Genomic DNA, 17,770 nt, shown 5'->3' on the forward strand with positions numbered 1-17,770 from the left:
AAAAAAAAAGAATAACTTATATTTTATATATATATATTAGGATATATGAGGTTATATATTTATGTATATAAATTAATCATATTTATTAAATATTCATTTCTTTTATTTTTATTTAGTTTTCACATTTTTTTATATAAATATTTAAAATTTTTGTATTTAAATTTTGTGTATATATATCATAATAAAGAATGTTCTTTTACTTCTAATATATTACATTTATACTGTATTAATTACATTTTTATATTTACTAACAGTGGATAATATAGACATTAATAATTTGTGAAGTATTTACGACATATTAATAAGTATTGTGTACTTTAAAAACTATAATATAGTGTAATTATATTTAAAAATTGTTTACGATTATATTGAAAGCACTTAAATTACTCAATGTAATATAACCATTTTAAGCTTCCAAAATGTAACATATTGTATTTATTTGATCATTTTTAATTTTAGACAATATAACATTAAATAATAACATGTATCATGAATAAAACATCAATATAGATTCATTCAATATAATAAATGATATAATAGTGCAATGTATGTAAGAGAATCTGTAAGAATACATATGTAACAAATGAATAAAGTATGAATTATATAACATAAATTTTTAGAGCTTAATAAATATATTTGAGTCAAAAAATAATAATTTCTGTGTTTAATATCGAGAACAAGCGCGCTTTCATCGGTGCATTTCGGGGATGCTCGGCTTTGACCGAATCGAACCATTCGTGATTGGTTGCGGGTTCCGAGTCAGCGAAACGTGAATCAGTCGGCGTTGACGGCAAGGAGTAGCAAGTTTGATTCCAAGCAGTGTAGAAACGAAAAGTTTATCGGTGCTTGTCCTCAGTGATCAAAGCGGGCTAATTGTTACGTGCAATGGCCGCGTGCTATAGCGAGCAGGCATCGTCCAGCTCAGGAAATATAACAGAAAGGTCATCTGAGAGTGTTGAAAAACTAGTCTGCTGGCAACATAAACTGTTTGGTGAAGAACTGTTGCGGTGCAGTCAGGTTAATCAGCAGGACACAAAAGCGTGCGGTGCAAGTGGTGCACTCGTTGATGAAGATGACCGACCAACTTGTGAAGTGATCGGTGTGTACTTTAGTTTCATTAACCCTAGTGCTACCTGCGATGACTTTACGCGTCAGCTGGTCGATTTGTACACGAATGTCAACTCGTCGTCATCATCATGCACGGAGAACGACCGGGATGCAGAGAATTCCAGCAGAGGAAGAGAAAGGAGGAAAAAGTTCGAGGTCGTACACGTGGTTCTTCAAAGTAACGAAGGCCATGTCATCTGCTGTGAAGAAAGTTTCCGTGCACACGTTGCCGACTTACCCTGGTTGACTGTGTCGAACTTAGACTACGGAAGAAATGTAAGATACATATTTTTTGTTCCTTTACGTTTCATCTACAATAATTCTACTCACCAAGTAGTTTTGACACAATGTTCATAGTATATTTCATTAAACTGTTCCTTGTCTTTATTCAAATATTGCTATACATAGGTATTAGTCATTAATACATATTGATATCCAGTTCAACGCATGAAGTAAATCAAACTGTAAGCATATCATTGGTACTACATATATTTGTTTTTATTATTAAGTTCTTTAAAATTCAATTAATAATTTCATTCATTAATCATTAAAAAAAAAACTTCCTTTACGGAGATTTTAAGACATGAAAATATTCGTGCATCTTGTTTTTATATTTTATATATTCTGCATTGTTTTCCATACAATGTATATTTATTTTAGCAAGAGTTTTGACTGGAAATGAACATCCATCGAGATTATAATGAGCGAGAAGCAATTCCAAAAATAATTTATTCAAATTGATTTGTCTAGGTGTTTTTTGGTTTCAGACAGATATTACCAGTTCTTTATTATTTTGATCCCCCAGTCGAACATAAATTCAATTAAATTTAATTAAATAATTAGACTCCCCATTTAAGTCGAATAATGGTTGCGTTCAACGGAACAGCCATTCATATAATCAGTAGATTCTAGACAATTAAAAAATATGTTCTTATTAATTTCAAACTGTACGAAATAATTTCAATGATTTTCCCATGTTTTCAAAGTTCGTTTTTCTTTTTTGTGTATGAGCGTTTCACAGTTTTTCGCCGGCTATGTGACTTTTACGGTCAGACGGGCTATGATCGATTGAAATTTGTATACACATGTCTGTCATAAAGTTACACATGTACACATAGAGGAGGCACACATGCCGTTATGCAGAAGGACCGTGCGCGCAGCGCCTTTTTTATTTCCAACGGGTGTTTTAACCCCTCGCCAGACGTGCTATTTAGGGTCCGATTTTATTTGCACCAACATACGAAGCAGAGTCGACTTTCTCTAACTAAAAATCGTTGGTAATATTTTCCACAAAACATCTGCTGCTTTACAGCTCGCTACGGACGTGCTTTTAGTCCGGATCAAATGTTCCTTTTTTAATCAACATTCGCGGGATTTGTTTCGTTGAGAATTACTTGAATATTTTATTATCTGCCTTTCTTTATTATACAGGCCTGTGAAGATATTTTACACGTAGAATTTGTTAACATTAACTTATGTTATTCGATAAGCAAAGGGAACGTAGGTCTATGAAAATAGTTATGTAGATGGCTTAAAGAATAATCCTAGGGATTCAAGCAGAAGTGTTGTCAATTAAATCGGCGATTCCCCGACAGAGGGTGCTGTAAGAAATACAAATTTTAAATCGAATAACTTTCTTTCAGAGAATTCGTGCTATCGTTTTAATTGAAGCCGAGTAAATGAACAAATTTAAATTGAAACGAGAATGTTATTTGTAACGATTAAAAGCAGACGGGAGGTCTTCTTCGTACATTGATCTTTTCATCACCCACGCACCTCGATGACGCACGTATCTCTTGTCTCGAAAGTTTGAGTGACTCTACGTTACATTACAGCACTTCGCACACGCATAGCTTATATTTGGTTTCCCCCCTACATTTTATGCAAGTTAACGAGCTTCTAGTATATTGCACCGGAGGAACGAATGAAAAAGGAAACAGAAAAGGAAGAGAAAAGAGGGATAAAAATGAAAGCAATGCGAGATACGAGACAGCAGTTTATATATAATGGTGGCGTGTAATAGAGATGGTTTAAAATTTCTATGTAAGATGACTTCTTGGTACTTATTTGGTACATGTACATTAACAGCATGTGAATGTAAGATGATGGGAAGTCGTTATTCTCTGTCTTTTTTCCGCAATCATTAGTCAAGCTATTTGAATTGTTCGTATTTGTGATACATATATACATATATATATAAATATGTATATATACACGCGTCTGATTTGTGAGTAAATGTAACGATAAGCAGCGTCCTGCGCAATTAGCGTCAAGTAGCCTCGTGCTTTTTCCTTGCTCATTATTCCGCCTATCTACCTGATCCACGTTGGAAATCACCCCCCTTGAAATCGTTGGTTCTTTGTATACTGTTCCATTCATTTAACAATGAGAAGAGCAACTTCGGTTCTTGGAACGTTGCGAGAAAGAAACGATCAAATTCTCTTTCTTTTTCCCTCACTTTCCATCTCCCTTTCTCGCTCAATGTTTTCTTAACTGGCATTGGAGGTAAATAAAGAAATCTGAAACCCGAGCTTCTTCCAATGGATGCTAAGAGTCCTTAAAACAGCTGCATCTTTCAGGCAAGTTTTCAATTCGATTCTTCTCCATTGAATGTTAAAATGTTAAAAATAATATTTCTCGAGGTCATTAAGTAAATTTAACGAATTAAAAAGATTCGAGTAATTGGCAGAGATTGTGATTAATAATACTAGCTATCGCGCCGTTACCATGCATCGTTAATGCAGTTTGTATTGACCTCTAGTGGCAGTTGAGGCTATCTTTTCACAGGAATCCTTAAGAAGAGAGTGGGGAGCTGTCCAGTTTGCTTGACAAAACTGAACGGTTAGTGGTATTAAGCAAGTGGCGCGGCGCTAGTGTCCGGTTACTTGAACGGGTAGGTAATAGAAGTGCGCTGCTCATCGTTTGTTCGACGTAAACCGTTTCATAAAGGTACACGCCTTTGCCTTCGACGGGGAAGCGCTCGAGAAAAAAAGTCAAACCGAGCAGCCTTTGCATTCGGGGTGGCCGACCCATATCTTCCGCAAATAGCTTTCTCATTCGGCCGGCGAGATCAAGAAAGCGACGAAAGGTAGGAAACGAAAAGAGAGGAAAGATATGTTTACGTTTAAGTATACATCGGAAGGAAGGAGAGAGTGAATTGGTGGCGATGCAGGTCCCTTCCCACGAAAGCGACTGAAATGGAAAGAAGCAAAAAGGAAGAGAGAAACGTTGGAATCTAGATAGACTTTGAGGTAGTTCGTACACAGAGTGGCCAGTACGCGGCGCTATGTAACCCCTCCCCCTTCCAATGCCTTCTTTCCCGCCCACCCATATCCACCTCACTTTTCTCTCCTGTTTCTGCCTGCTTTTTAGCTGGTATATCGTGTAGATTACACACGACCTACTCAGTAGTGGTCAAAGAAAAAGTGAAGTACGTGCGAATCGCCCGAATAAATGTATTGCAGTACCTATGACTCGAAAACTCGCGTGAAACCTCTCCGGATGCTTTGACGCGGCGCAGCCGACAGTATCATACGAATAAAAGCGGTAAAGAGTTGCGCGAAAAAAAATTAGATGTTTGCCGCGAACGCATGGATGCTCTCCCCGTGTCTCTTATCGTATGTAATTCGTCTTGCTAGAATATATTATCTTAATTTCTGCGATTTATTTCATTTAAGTGATATTGAATTTTGTTTTTTAACATATGCTTTCACTATGCATACCGTTATGTTATGCACATTTATTTTTTTATTTCACCGAATATTTTGATGAAAATAAAAACGTTTTAAACGTATTTTTATTGTTATACATAACCCTTACAAAATCGCCCCTTAGTAGGATGCGAGCAGTTCTTTCATGTTCTGCAACATTTTCAAGACATATACAACGTGGTGGTTTGTGTGTAATTGAAAACGCGGTAGTCTTAAGACGCTGCTGGGGTTGACCAATGGAAACACAGTGGTTTCGTCAGTCTTGGTCGGACGAAAGACGCCGGGAAAGACCACGATATCTATATATATCAGGGGTGCACAACTTTCTTAAATATATTCCATTTATAATACTGATTCAATATCTCTGGAAAAATGTACGTTTTTGTAACAAATATTACACGTGTATTTTAATATACTATATTATTTTATTACAACACAATTATTCGTATATATTATAACCTGTACTTTTTTTATGGAACTTATGAAATTCTCGAGGTCACGAATTGTGTTATGCAGACGCTAATTTCTAATTTTTATTCAAATATAAAATTATATATAAGTAGTGCTAAAATAATCCTCATAAAAATAATAATTTTTGGGAAACTATTTACATCTTTATGAGAAAGGTATATCGTAAGCATAAAATGCAAAATATCTATGACGTAAAATGTTCAGTGGTAAGAAAATTTTTCCGCAAAATTTACCGCGACAAAGGCGTGTTGTGCACCTCTGTCGTTCACGAAGGAGACGATTGAACGCGCGCGAACGAGTCAACAGTGATCTCATCCCTTCCCCTCCATCGCTCGTCTTCTACCCGATGTCACGGCATGGTAAAGGATTCCTTCCCTCTTCCGGAGAGACTAAGCGGCTGAGTATCCGATAGGAAATGAAGATCAAAAAAGTCACTCTTCGAATTTCCGTCATCTTATCTAAAATCTTCTTTTACACATTTCCGATATTACTGAAACGCGTAGTTTTTGAAAGAATACAAGCCGTATATCCGATTATAACAACCGCGATTTTTAAACTCAGTGAACATTGAATGTTCGTTTATTATCGTAGGTGTCCCATCATGAATATTCTATTGTACATGATTAATCACTGTTGCGCGCTAGAATAATTGTATCATACATGCATTTTTCGTACCGATACAAGCTGCTGCTGGAAGGGAGAAAGAGAATCGACGAGGGTAAGCGGGCGATGGAGCAAGGACGACACGGGGTAACGAGCAAGCAGGAGCGATGAAAGTGGCGTGGTAGGGGACATACAGACTACCGGGGGAAATAACGATAGCACCGTCGAGCGAGCGGTAGCAACGCCAAGGGAGGACGTACGCGTTATCGACCGCTCGAGACGGAGACGGCGAACGCGCGTATATACAGGGTGTCCGTTTTTAATTTATTAGTGTAAATATTTCGATAAAGTATATCGTGTAAAAAGATCCTTATAGAGAATTAAAACACATCTATGGAGAAATCATGAGGTATGAGCAGAATAATGTTAGATAGATGTGTTAAAATCAAGTGAAGGTTAGTTGCATTTTTTTATATATAGAATTATATTTATTTTTTTTACAGGATTAATCGATGCAGATGCACATTCTTGGTAAATAAAAAAACGATAACCTATTTATACCAAAGAGCTATTGATGTAGGAGATATTTTAATTTCAATACTGTAAAGTGATGCTAGTATAACAGTCACGGTTTTTAAAATGACATGAAAAACCTTTCGTATATAAAATGACAGATGGTCTAAAATGAATTCGATCTTTTATCATATTGTAAAAAAATTCCCTGTCATTTCTCATAGTCAAAGTAAAATAAAGAGCACCCTTGATAGATGAAAACCAAGGGGAGTGCATGATTTTTGGATCATTAATTTGGTTGAAACTTTGATCATTTGTAGATTTCGTTGCTCTAAAAAATATCCTGTTATAAAATTAAATATAGAATTTATTCAAATATTAAATTTTTGGTACTACTTTAAAGTATAGTTATGGTAATGCGTTGAATAAGCACCACCTTGGTGTGAATCCAACGCGCTAGAGTTCAACGCTGGGGAGCAGGGTTAAATTCCCTGCACATCTACAGTTCCTCTTTTCTCAATTTCTTCCTATTTTCTTGCTTATTTATATAAAGTAACTAGTTTCTACATATACACACGTATAGTAAAAGTGGAATAAGTTTTGTTGCAGATATATTTCAATAAAAATGTTTATTTATTATTCAAGTTATATATTTATTTAGTACATATAACAACATAAAAGTAATGTTTATTATTGGATACAATACCATAAAAACATGAAAAGCTTAACATAAGAGGTTATATGTGCTAGATGTAGATCAAAATTATATTTTCTAAATGAAAGGAAGAGGAAAAGAAATTGAAAATTAAAAATTTACATATAGGAGTAGTGGCACCCTAACCGACAGCTTAGTAGATTATGTTCATGCTATGATAGTATTGTTATAATATATCAATTCAATTGTAATTTCAATAATGAACCTTCGTTATTGGTATTACAAATATCTAGTTATTATAACTTATTATAAATATTTAATTATGAATACCTTCAAGTATACAACAGATTTAACACTAATTTATGTAAACAGAATAACAAGAACTACCAATGTTCAAAGTTTTAATGAAATTAGTGACTCGAAGTTTACAATTTCCATGTAAGAGGCACAATGTTTAATAAAAAGCGAATTGTAAAAAACATCACTTTTCACAACATTTTTTCTCGATTTTATTAGAAAAATGAAAGACTAGCGAGAGGACCATAACAATTTCATCTCTAAACTTTCAACATTCGGTATCCCTCTATCCCTTCGTAGAAATTCTATCTCAAGTATCTAATTGTACGCGACTAATCACTGTAACACGATAGAATAATGGCATCACACGTGCATTTTTTGTACCGATACAAAGCGTTGATGGAAGGGAGAAAGAAAATCATCGAGGGTAAGTGGGCGATGGAGCAAGGACGACACGGGGTAACGAGCAGGAGCGATAGAAGTGGTGTGGTAGGAGACATACAGACCACCGGGGGAAATAACGATAGCACCCGTCGAGCGAGCGGCAGCAACGCCAAGGGAGGACGTACGCGTTATCGACCGCTCGAGACGGAGACGGTGAACGAGCGTATATATACGTCGACCGTAGGAACGAACGAGAAAGCACCGTAGGAAATGTACGAAGGGACGAGGTAATGCCTCCCAGTGGAGGGTCGCGATAACATACGATGTCGCACGTTCGGCTACCTAGAGCAGACCCTTCGTACCTTATTCCAACGCTCACCCTTTTGCGTTCAGCTGCAACGCTTCGCCCGAGAATTTCGTGTACCTCGGTTTGACTTGATCGGGGAAATACCGCGAAATAGTCGCGCTTTTTCAATGAGTATATAGGTTCCACAGAGAAAAAGCTGTTGAGCGATGAAAGTTCAGGGGGAGGGTTGATTTGTTTGGCGATGGAACCCACGACAGGTGTCGGCTACAGAGATTTATTGAAATCTCTCTGGTTCTTTTGAAAGCTGATGTAGTTATCCTTTTGTCTCCAGGCAAGCTTGCATCATACGACAGCTATTCGATTCTGTTTCCTGCTCCATTGTTTTCGTTTGAAATGGAGAAATTGAACGTTTTGTTATGAACATCGTTCGAAGTTGTTGATCGTGTGGATGGTGAATTTTTGAAATCTATAATGAAGAATATTTTTAGGTATAAAAGGAGTGAATAGAACGATTATAATAAATGTAATAATGCATAAAATGTGAATGAAAGGACGATTATAATAAATGTAATAATGTATAAAATATGAATGAAAGAACGTCGTATGAATGAGTTACTCGTCATTGAAAAGTTTCAAATGATTGAAAACGTTATTTCATCTCTTAGACTGTTCTCCATTATCTACTCCGGTACAAAAGCCTTCTGCAATATGTCCATTGTGCTTCGATCTCTACTCCTTTTGTTCTCTTGTAATCAGACAGCTTAACGGGAATCGGTATTCAATACTAACGAATACTATAGTCGACCATCTTCCTCAAAGAAGTATGCAAGTAAGTACTTTCTACTTCCTGCTTCCTCCTTCCGCCGAAGAATCGTTAATGCACGTTCAATGGTACCAAAAATTGATTTGCTATTTGGAACGGAATAATCACTTATTCCGAATATGAAAAAATCTGGAACATATTATGCAAAATATTACTACTAAACATAGTTAATTAAACATAATTAAATTATATTTATATAATATATTATTACTTAAATTTATATAATTATGAAATATGAAAACAAATCAATCTATTAGTATATGAAATCTCACAACCTAATTACAAACTAATTGCAGACTAGTTAATTCATCTAGTCGTCAGTTCCTAAACCCAAGCCTCAAACTTCATTATTATTCCTTATTCCTGCCTTAACTCTGAGAAGCATATAAATTAGAAGTTGAATCTACTTAGTTATTTCTTATTAGTTATCAATTACAAACGTATTAATATGAATTACTACGACGACATTCTCATTTTTAAAAGGTACATCTCAAATACCAATTTCTTATCTATTAAATATTAATTTGTGGTTATTTTCAGATTCGATCAATTCTCGGTTATCTTCCTTTTTAATAACCGTGTTGCACTTAAATAATTAGCTGTTCTCCATTAATTTGCCAACCATCGTCGCGCCATTCAAACACTGCGGTGTATCGATGCTATTATTTATGGTTCATTGAGCCGGATTGTATAAAATGATCCAGAATCGGTGATCTGTGGGTAACTGTAAAGTGGCAGTGAAGTGAATGCAATGTAGAAAGTTACTACTCATCATGGCTATAAAAACCTCAACAAGAAAAGGGCTGATATCAAAACTGCTGACTCTCTTCGAGATATTTATAAAGAAATATGAAAAACATTTCAACGCAGCATAAAAATTTATAATTAAGGAACTTATGAAACGCATTAACATTCTTATAGCAATTTTCATGTTCATGCTTACATAATATTATCATGTTTCTATCATATTACTACGCTTATTATTCATGGTGAACATTTTATGTCACGTGGATTCCAAAATACAAAAAATTTTTTGCATAGCTAAAATCAAATAAGTAAGATCATTCGATGTATACTTTCATGTAAATCCCTCCAGCACAAACTACAAGATGGAATGAAATACCTATCTAACGCTCAAGTGACTGAAGATCGGCCATTCACAACGTAGGCATCAACCACTGTGGTTCCTCCTACATTAGAAAGAAGAAATTCTGCAACAGAAACAAAGTCAAAGTTTAAGTAGCAGACTGTGTATGTCTTGTTGTTAATACAGTACATCTGAAGCTCAGCTATGTGATTACTGAGGTATTCTTGTCAGTCCTTCGACGATTTATTAGTCACCATGGAAAATGCTAAGCCACTTATTTAGACAGCGAAACATACAGAGCTTTATCACCAACTAGTAAAAACATCAAGGGAATATCAACGTCCATAAAAAAATAATTCACAGATCCAAAAGGAATGTCAAGCAATTACCATCGTTCATTGGTATTTTTCGCACATTGTATATTTTTATATTTTACCTTAGTACTATATGCGTTCAAAATTATTAAAACTTTAATGTTATAATTGCTGTAATTATATAATATTTATATAAATATTGTTATATAATGTCTTGAATGTACAATAAAACAAGTATAGAATACTTTTTCATATTAAGTACGTAATAACAAAATTCATGATAGAAAAGAAAATACAAAATACGAAAGCATAATACAGAACTCTTATTTTAATGATAATCCTAAAAGGAAATAAAATAATCTATGTACTTACATAAACCGCAAACAGAATTACAAACTTCACTAGAAGCCGCCCTCCAATTACACAAATTTATTCCAAGCTACGAGATATTCGAAACTACAGAAATGAAGGAAGTAGCTAGCTGCAGCTGCAGCTTGTTTTAAAATATACGAAAGAATTTCCGTGAAGTCTGCTGCCTTCGGGATTACTGCTATCCTCTTTTATCTCCGCTCGAGTAGGAGTTTCTCGCTCTCTTATCATCTCTGTTTTTACGGTTGATGCTACTACAATCGCGCAGCCTGCCAGAACAGACGGCGATCCTTATTATCCATGGTCTCTGTTCGGTATCGTTCTATGAAAACAGAGACACTTCTTTCCTAAAAAGAAAAAGGAAAAAAATTAATACTTCTCTCGTTTAAAATATAGCGTTGAAAGGATTGACTGTTTATCTAGAAAGAAGGGAAAATCTAGCCTCATCTGTATTATCCGTGTATATATACCATTCTCGTGCGCGTTCATCCTTTCTTATCTCTTCCGACATGAAAAACTTTCAACCAGTTTCTACTATCATGCTCGAGCCTTTCCCCTTTCCTTCCATTCTCTTCCCCCTGTACCTCTTATAGCACTGTAATCATGCACCCGAGGGCAGAAGGGACAGCGTTCATTGTCAGCAGACATTACTCCCCTGTAGACACTCGTTGCGCCCTTTTTTCGCCGTGCTTGAATTTCGTTGCGTGTTGGGAGGATAACGGAAGAAACAGAAGCGAGCTACGTGTTTCGAATTTCTTGCACGTGCGCGCGCATATATTCAATGCTTCGCTTCATCGCCGCGTATTCCACTCACGTCATCTGAAATTGATGGGTTTCGATCTTTCTTCCTCCTTACCTCTTTCTCCTCATTCTTTTCTTATAGCCAATACACACGTGTTCTGCAGCTGAATTCAAACCACAGTTTATAAGAAGGGAAACTACATTTGGCAAAAATAATGTACCGTAAATCGACGATGGAAATTACATTGTATCTTTCATTGAGTTACTTTTTAGGGGAAAGGTGATTTTATAGCTTTGTAATTCAGAATGTTATTTTATTTATATGTATATTACTTTATTTTTTACTTACAGTTTGAAAAATGTAAAACTTTGTATGATATATCGAAAGTTGATATTCCTATAAATAATACGTTCTGCTTTAATAAACATCGATAACCTTGCAAAGCATATTTTACGATAAATACGATACAGGTAATAAAAACAGTTGAAATTAAAAAGTGACAATACTAAGAGCAATATATCTAACAAAAAGGTTCGTATTAAATTTATTTAAATTCTTTTTTTGAAAACTCTGTTTTTTATATGATCAATGTCAAACTAATAACATTGAAGGAAGATAGTCGCAGTAGAGATAATTATTTGTAAACTAGTGATAGAAGTTATCCAGTTTATATTTAAAATATATTAAAATAAAAAAGAGCTAATTATTCACGTTACAGGCGATTTATAATTTTTGAAGGTCTACTTTATTCTTTATATTAAAATTCGAAACTAACTATGGGAAAAATACACTATGGTAAGTTTTAATGCCTTTCATGGGCGATGAGATTATTGGAGCAGATGATTTTATAATTACATGATTAGACAGTACGCTTTGTCTCAACTTTATTCTCACACGCCACTTTATCCCACATTTGATTAATGTACAATTTAATTCATTTACATATAACTTCAATTACTTACTTTAGCACACCTTTCACATTTTACTAAACGGGTTTAATTTCATCGATATACGTCTTCCTTTTATACAAATACACCCTGTATAGCTTATATAATCGATATTTTGTTCTCGACTTTAATCTCTTTATACAAATATACCAGAACATTTATATAATCCGTACTTTGTTCTCGACTTCATACTTTGATCGTGGACCAAGTCACAAGGATTATTACAATCTGTCAAATGTAAATCTCTTATGACTTAAAACACAATGAACGAATATTTATGAAGAAGCTTTAAGGATCTCGCGATTGACGTTGAAATATTCTTACAAACGATGGAACATCTTTTTTACAGATCAAACTGAGTCGGAGGTATCAGGTAAAGACCGACGTACCGACTTTGATTCTATTGGATGGTTCTAACGGCACGGTGTTAACCAGAGGAGGAGTAGATAGAATCGTAAGCGATCCCACTGGGGCTAATTTTCCTTGGAGGCGGCCTCATCCGAAGGCTGCTCTTGAGGATGGGCCCTTATTGCCATGTGGAGCAAGTGATAGTAACGAACCAATGCTGCACGAAGAGTTGCGTCATTGCTTTAAGGGTATTTACTTCAGCGCACATTGGGTACATATGTGTTTATTTTATAATTAATCATACAGCATGCTAGACAAATCTGTATAAAGTATATCCACTGGTGGTGAACCAAAATAAAAGTATTCGTACACTGTCGGCTGCTAAGTAGCTTACTTGAAATATTTGCGAAATGTTTATTTTTCGGTGAGTTTACGTATTTGTCTCTATTCCAACGAAAGTTAAAGAGAAATTGCGAATGCTTTTACAATTCTTTGTATTCAAAATTATTAAGACACGTTACTTCTTGTTTTTAATATACTAAAACTGAATATCTTGTAAGTCTATGAATTAAGCGCTTAATCAAATTGAGATTTTAATGAGAAAAGAATAAGAAATTCAAAAACGTGAGTTTGAAAAATACTATATTATAACATATAAAGAAGGTTGCAAAAAAAAATAAAAATGTCAACTATACCAATGTTTACAAACATATATGGTAAATAATTTCATTAAATTTTAGTGTTAAACTATAACTTATTTTGCTAAATACATTTTAAAATATAGTGTATAAATATATAACAGTACATAATTCTGGCCACGAAATGGAGACTAAGCCGCAAATCTTTTAAAATTAGGATTTTTCAGATTTTTATTTATTGTATGTTTATTTAGTGCCCACCTTGTAAAGCATTTACCCCACAACTTGTGGATACCTATAAGAGAATTCGGGAAAAAGGTCACAATTTTGAGGTGATCTTTGTAAGTTCAGATAGGTGAGTTGCCAAAAAATATTATATTGTTTATTCATTTTGAATAAGAAATATAATTTTTATAACAATTATAACTTGTAAAAATATAATTCCTGTAGTAATTATAAGGATAACTAATCGATATATAATTTTTATGATATTAGGAGTGAAGAGTCTTATAATATTTATATTGAAGCGATGCCATGGTTGAGGATACCTTTTAGACAAGAAGAGAGACGACGGAAATTAACGATAGCTCTCGATGTACAAGTAATACCCACTTTGGTACTACTTGATCCTCGAGATAATATTATAACTGTGGATGGACGTACAGAGTTAATCGAGGATCCTGAGGGACTGGTAAATGAACATTTTCTGCATAAACTGAGAGTATTTTATTATACTTATAATATTTGTAATATATTTCTTTAATTTTTTTAGAATTTTCCATGGAACAGTCGTTTGGTGAATATTCTTACCGAAAAATACGCTAGTTCGCTGCATGATGGACCGGCACTTATTCTTTTTGTTGGTAAGTACATTTTACAATTTTGATATACAATTACAAAACATTATTCCTACATTCGTGTTAACTAAAATATTTTATTTTATTTTAATAAGTAATTTATATCTAAAATTTAGATTAATCGATTTTTCATTAGCTTACATGTATACAGAACAATTTTTTTTTATATCTGGTGATCGTTATGTTTTAATAGAAGGTGAAGATAGTGAGATTCAATTCGCAGAAAGCGTATTATTGCCAGCTGCACAGGCGTACAGGCAAGATAGACCTGACTATGATCCAAATTACGATGATCCATATGATATTTTCCAATTTTATATAGCATTAGATGTAAGTATTGATTTTATTTAATTATACATAATTATTTTGAATTAATTGGTATCCTATTATTCTTATTACAGTGTGAAACATCAGATATTCTTCGTGAATTTATCGGTTTAGACGATGCTGTACCTCTTTTAACAGCAATTGATATACCTCAAGGAATTTATGCCGTAATGGAGGATGGTGCTGAAATAACTGTAGATTCTGTACAACAATTTATCGACGGATTTCGTAATGACATGTTGCCTATAAACAGAATAGGCGCAGTACATAAAACTGCTAAAAAGGATTACGTTTCTTCCTGAATTTTTAAAAATCAATTGACAATTTTATACAAAATATTGGAAGCCATGTGAAGGAAGGAGCTGTTAAATTTTTAAGTGGTCATTATACAACCACAAAAAAAGAAACCCCCTCCCTTCTCAATCCTATCTCTATAATACCATTGCTCCTTTCGTAGGAAGAACCTCCCGCAAAATGACGCTCGTATTCGCACACCCCTTTGTGGAAGTAACCAAAAGACATGTATTATATATCATAGTCAATAAAAACTGAGCGAATTGTATATTTAAGTGTACACATGCGCACGTTAATATATTATATAATGTATTACTTAATAAATGCCAAATGATCACGTCGAACGTATATTGAGTTACTAGCAAGTGCTTGTTTTTAATTCTGTTCTCTATATAAATAATAATCGATAATTCTGTCTTAAATTAAATTAAAATTATTTTACAAATTAAAAAATAAGTGAATGTGAAAGATTAAATAAATTTATTGACAATTTTTTTTAAATTAATTTTGTTGTATAAAATTTATACCTATTATCATTTACATTACACATTTATGTATTATTACTTTACTCCTTATATTAAATTTCACTCTGGATACAGTTACAATTATTACTTATTTCTTATTTAGCTCATTAAACGAATTTTGATCAATTATTTCGTACATAAATGAAAATTTTATACTATACATCGCGTTCATTTTACTTTGTACATATATCTACAATATAATTAAAGTTACATCTACCATTAATTATAAAACAAATATTACTAACATATATTCGTCAATTACAATAAGTCAAAAAATATAAAGCATGCGTGATTGATCCTACCGTCGTGTTTTTAAAAAGATATCGTTGTCCTTATTTTGTACTATTTTTCTAAAAAATAAATATTGAGAAAAAATTCTTATTTTCATACGTCAAATAAATCATAAAAATTTTAAGCTAGGAGAGCTGCCAGAGCATCCAAAAATTTTGGTCTCTCTTCAGTTTTCAGTCTTATTACTGAAATATAGAACATCAATATTTAAGAAACAAATATTTTAAAAGTACAGTACTAAAAGCATTATAAATAATTCTTACTTGTGGTATCAAAATAATCTGCTTCTATGTAAGAATTTGTATTTTTAGCTGCTTGTTCAAAAGCTTTTCCGAATAAACTACAATAAATATTATCATAAAATAGTGCTAAATTTACTAAAAATGTTTTCACAATAGATTTACATTAATTAACTATAATTACCTTTTTGGTTGATCTTCACACACCGGTGGTATACCGAGTATGAGACACATACCCTCTTCTGCATTGTATACTGAAGAAGCTACAAGTGGCCATTCCGGTGCCCGTCTGTTTTTTGAAGAGTCTACGTAAGCCTTTAGAGTAAACTGAGCTAACATCATTAACGGATGTGGATGCGTGAATACGAGACTGTCAGCGTTTCCCTCTGGAATAATTATATAAAGAAACGAACCAGCGCTTCTAATTTGTTTCATTTGTAAAATACTCTGTGCAGTTTTAAAAATACTATTAAGCATACATTTTGCTTTCTCTATACCGTTTTCTAAAATATCTTTTTTTGTGCGAGACAAACAGTCTAATACGTCTAAAAAACAACGTTGGGGCAACTTTTCCTTTGACTGGAATGTTAAAAAAAATGATGTACTAAAACATTTACAAATTTAAACATACAGAAACATGTTAATACTAGAAACTTACAGAAGATTCCATTAAAGCAAGCATAGCATAAACTATATCTGATGCACAATATTTAAATCTGTAACCATACTGAAGGGTAAAACTTGTTCCAATAACAGTGTCGAGTTTATATTTTCCAGCTAATTTTTCAAACATTTGTCTAAATTCTTGTCTAAGTGCAAGATCCATTGCAGAAAATCGTTGCTTCGATTGTGCTAAAGGTAAACCCATTTCTGCTAACAATTCCTTTAATCGTTGCTCTCCCCTGATAGACCAAAGTCGTAATGATACTGCAGTTGGCACTGAATGTCTTAAACTAGCTTCAACAGTCCAATGCCGATATAATACAAGTAAGAGACTAAATTTATATGTAAGGATATAGAATTTATACCTTATGATATTTTATTATCATATCTAATTTCTAAAGGATACTCTTTGTCATAAGTAATTTTAACAGTACTTTGTTGCTGTTGTTGATGCTTATCAACTTCAACTCCTTGTTTATGAGTTAATCTAGATACATGGGCTTGAAGAGAACCTTCTTCAAAAATACTTAATCTTGATTCTACTTTTCCAAGAATAGCTTGTTCTGTAGAACCAACTATAGCCCACCAAACCATATCTAAATTATCTTTTGACATATGCCAAGCCATTTCAAAAATAAGCATTGCACTCTATAAAAATATAAAATATATTTGAATTTTTATATTCTACATTATAACTTACTACTCATGTATTTTAATAATCCCTACTGATTTGCCATAGTAACTGTACTGTGTATAATTGAACATAACAGTTGCCCTTTTTTCAGACCATTCTCTTCGTCCAGCCCGTTTAATAACATCTTCTTCGTTTAATCTTCGCCTTTTTCTTTGAGATTGATCATTTTCTAATTCATCTTCTGTTTCATCTTCATCTGACTAAAAATTATAAGGTATAATTTCTTCGTTTTTTTTTATTATTAGAATAAAGAGTTATAAAATATTGAAACAAATCACTTACTGAATCATCTCTGAAGACATCATTATACTCCGGAATTTCATCATCTTCATCAACTTTACCAAGTATACGTACTTGATCTTCTGAATACACATTACATAAATCATAGGGCCTATGGCTATCAAGAATATAAAATATCACAGATTCTACAGGTTGTAGCAATTCCACTAAGTCTAATGTACCCCCACAATTTATAAAAATAACATTTTTTATCTAAATAAATAATAAATATTAATAATAAAGATTAACACAAAGAAGAATATATATATATATATATATATATATGT

General features: G+C 33.4%; 2 protein-coding genes across 2 annotated transcripts in view; one reads left to right on the forward strand and one right to left on the reverse strand.

Annotated features, from left to right (window-relative positions):
- The first annotated feature begins 834 nt into the window (after positions 1-834).
- LOC108554304 (nucleoredoxin) lies at positions 835-15,077 on the forward strand. Its single transcript, XM_017909520.1, has 7 exons — positions 835-1,383; positions 12,679-12,948; positions 13,570-13,670; positions 13,811-14,006; positions 14,088-14,178; positions 14,366-14,502; positions 14,574-15,077. The coding sequence occupies exons 1-7, from the start codon at positions 886-888 to the stop codon at positions 14,799-14,801; spliced, it is 1,521 nt and encodes a 506-aa protein (XP_017765009.1). The 5' UTR covers positions 835-885; the 3' UTR covers positions 14,802-15,077.
- Positions 15,078-15,712: 635 nt separating this feature from the next.
- Positions 15,713-17,770, reverse strand: part of Cdc45 (cell division cycle protein 45) — a 2,789-nt gene continuing 731 nt past the window's right edge. Inside the window, exons 3-9 of the mRNA XM_017909517.1 lie at positions 17,487-17,675; positions 17,237-17,404; positions 16,917-17,158; positions 16,506-16,842; positions 16,032-16,426; positions 15,872-15,948; positions 15,713-15,793 (exon numbers count right to left, since the gene is read on the reverse strand). Coding sequence (XP_017765006.1) covers positions 15,729-15,793; positions 15,872-15,948; positions 16,032-16,426; positions 16,506-16,842; positions 16,917-17,158; positions 17,237-17,404; positions 17,487-17,675 — 1,473 coding nt within the window. The 3' untranslated portion in view covers positions 15,713-15,728. The remainder of the gene's footprint in view (positions 15,794-15,871; positions 15,949-16,031; positions 16,427-16,505; positions 16,843-16,916; positions 17,159-17,236; positions 17,405-17,486; positions 17,676-17,770) is intronic.

The sequence above is a fragment of the Eufriesea mexicana genome, unplaced genomic scaffold, assembly GCF_001483705.2.
Source record: "Eufriesea mexicana isolate 0111107269 unplaced genomic scaffold, ASM148370v2 scaffold18477, whole genome shotgun sequence".
Classification (NCBI taxonomy): Eukaryota; Metazoa; Arthropoda; class Insecta; order Hymenoptera; family Apidae; genus Eufriesea; species Eufriesea mexicana.

What these genes read in the sequence shown, in the direction of transcription:
- LOC108554304 (XM_017909520.1), top strand. Translation starts at nt 886, where the DNA reads ATGGCCGCGTGCTATAGCGAGCAGGCATCGTCCAGCTCAGGAAATATA. An exon ending in ATCTTTGTAAGTTCAGATAG is followed by an intron (nt 13,671 to 13,810) that starts GTGAGTTGCCAA and finishes TTATGATATTAG; the next exon opens with GAGTGAAGAGTCTTATAATA. An exon ending in GGCACTTATTCTTTTTGTTG is followed by an intron (nt 14,179 to 14,365) that starts GTAAGTACATTT and finishes ATGTTTTAATAG; the next exon opens with AAGGTGAAGATAGTGAGATT.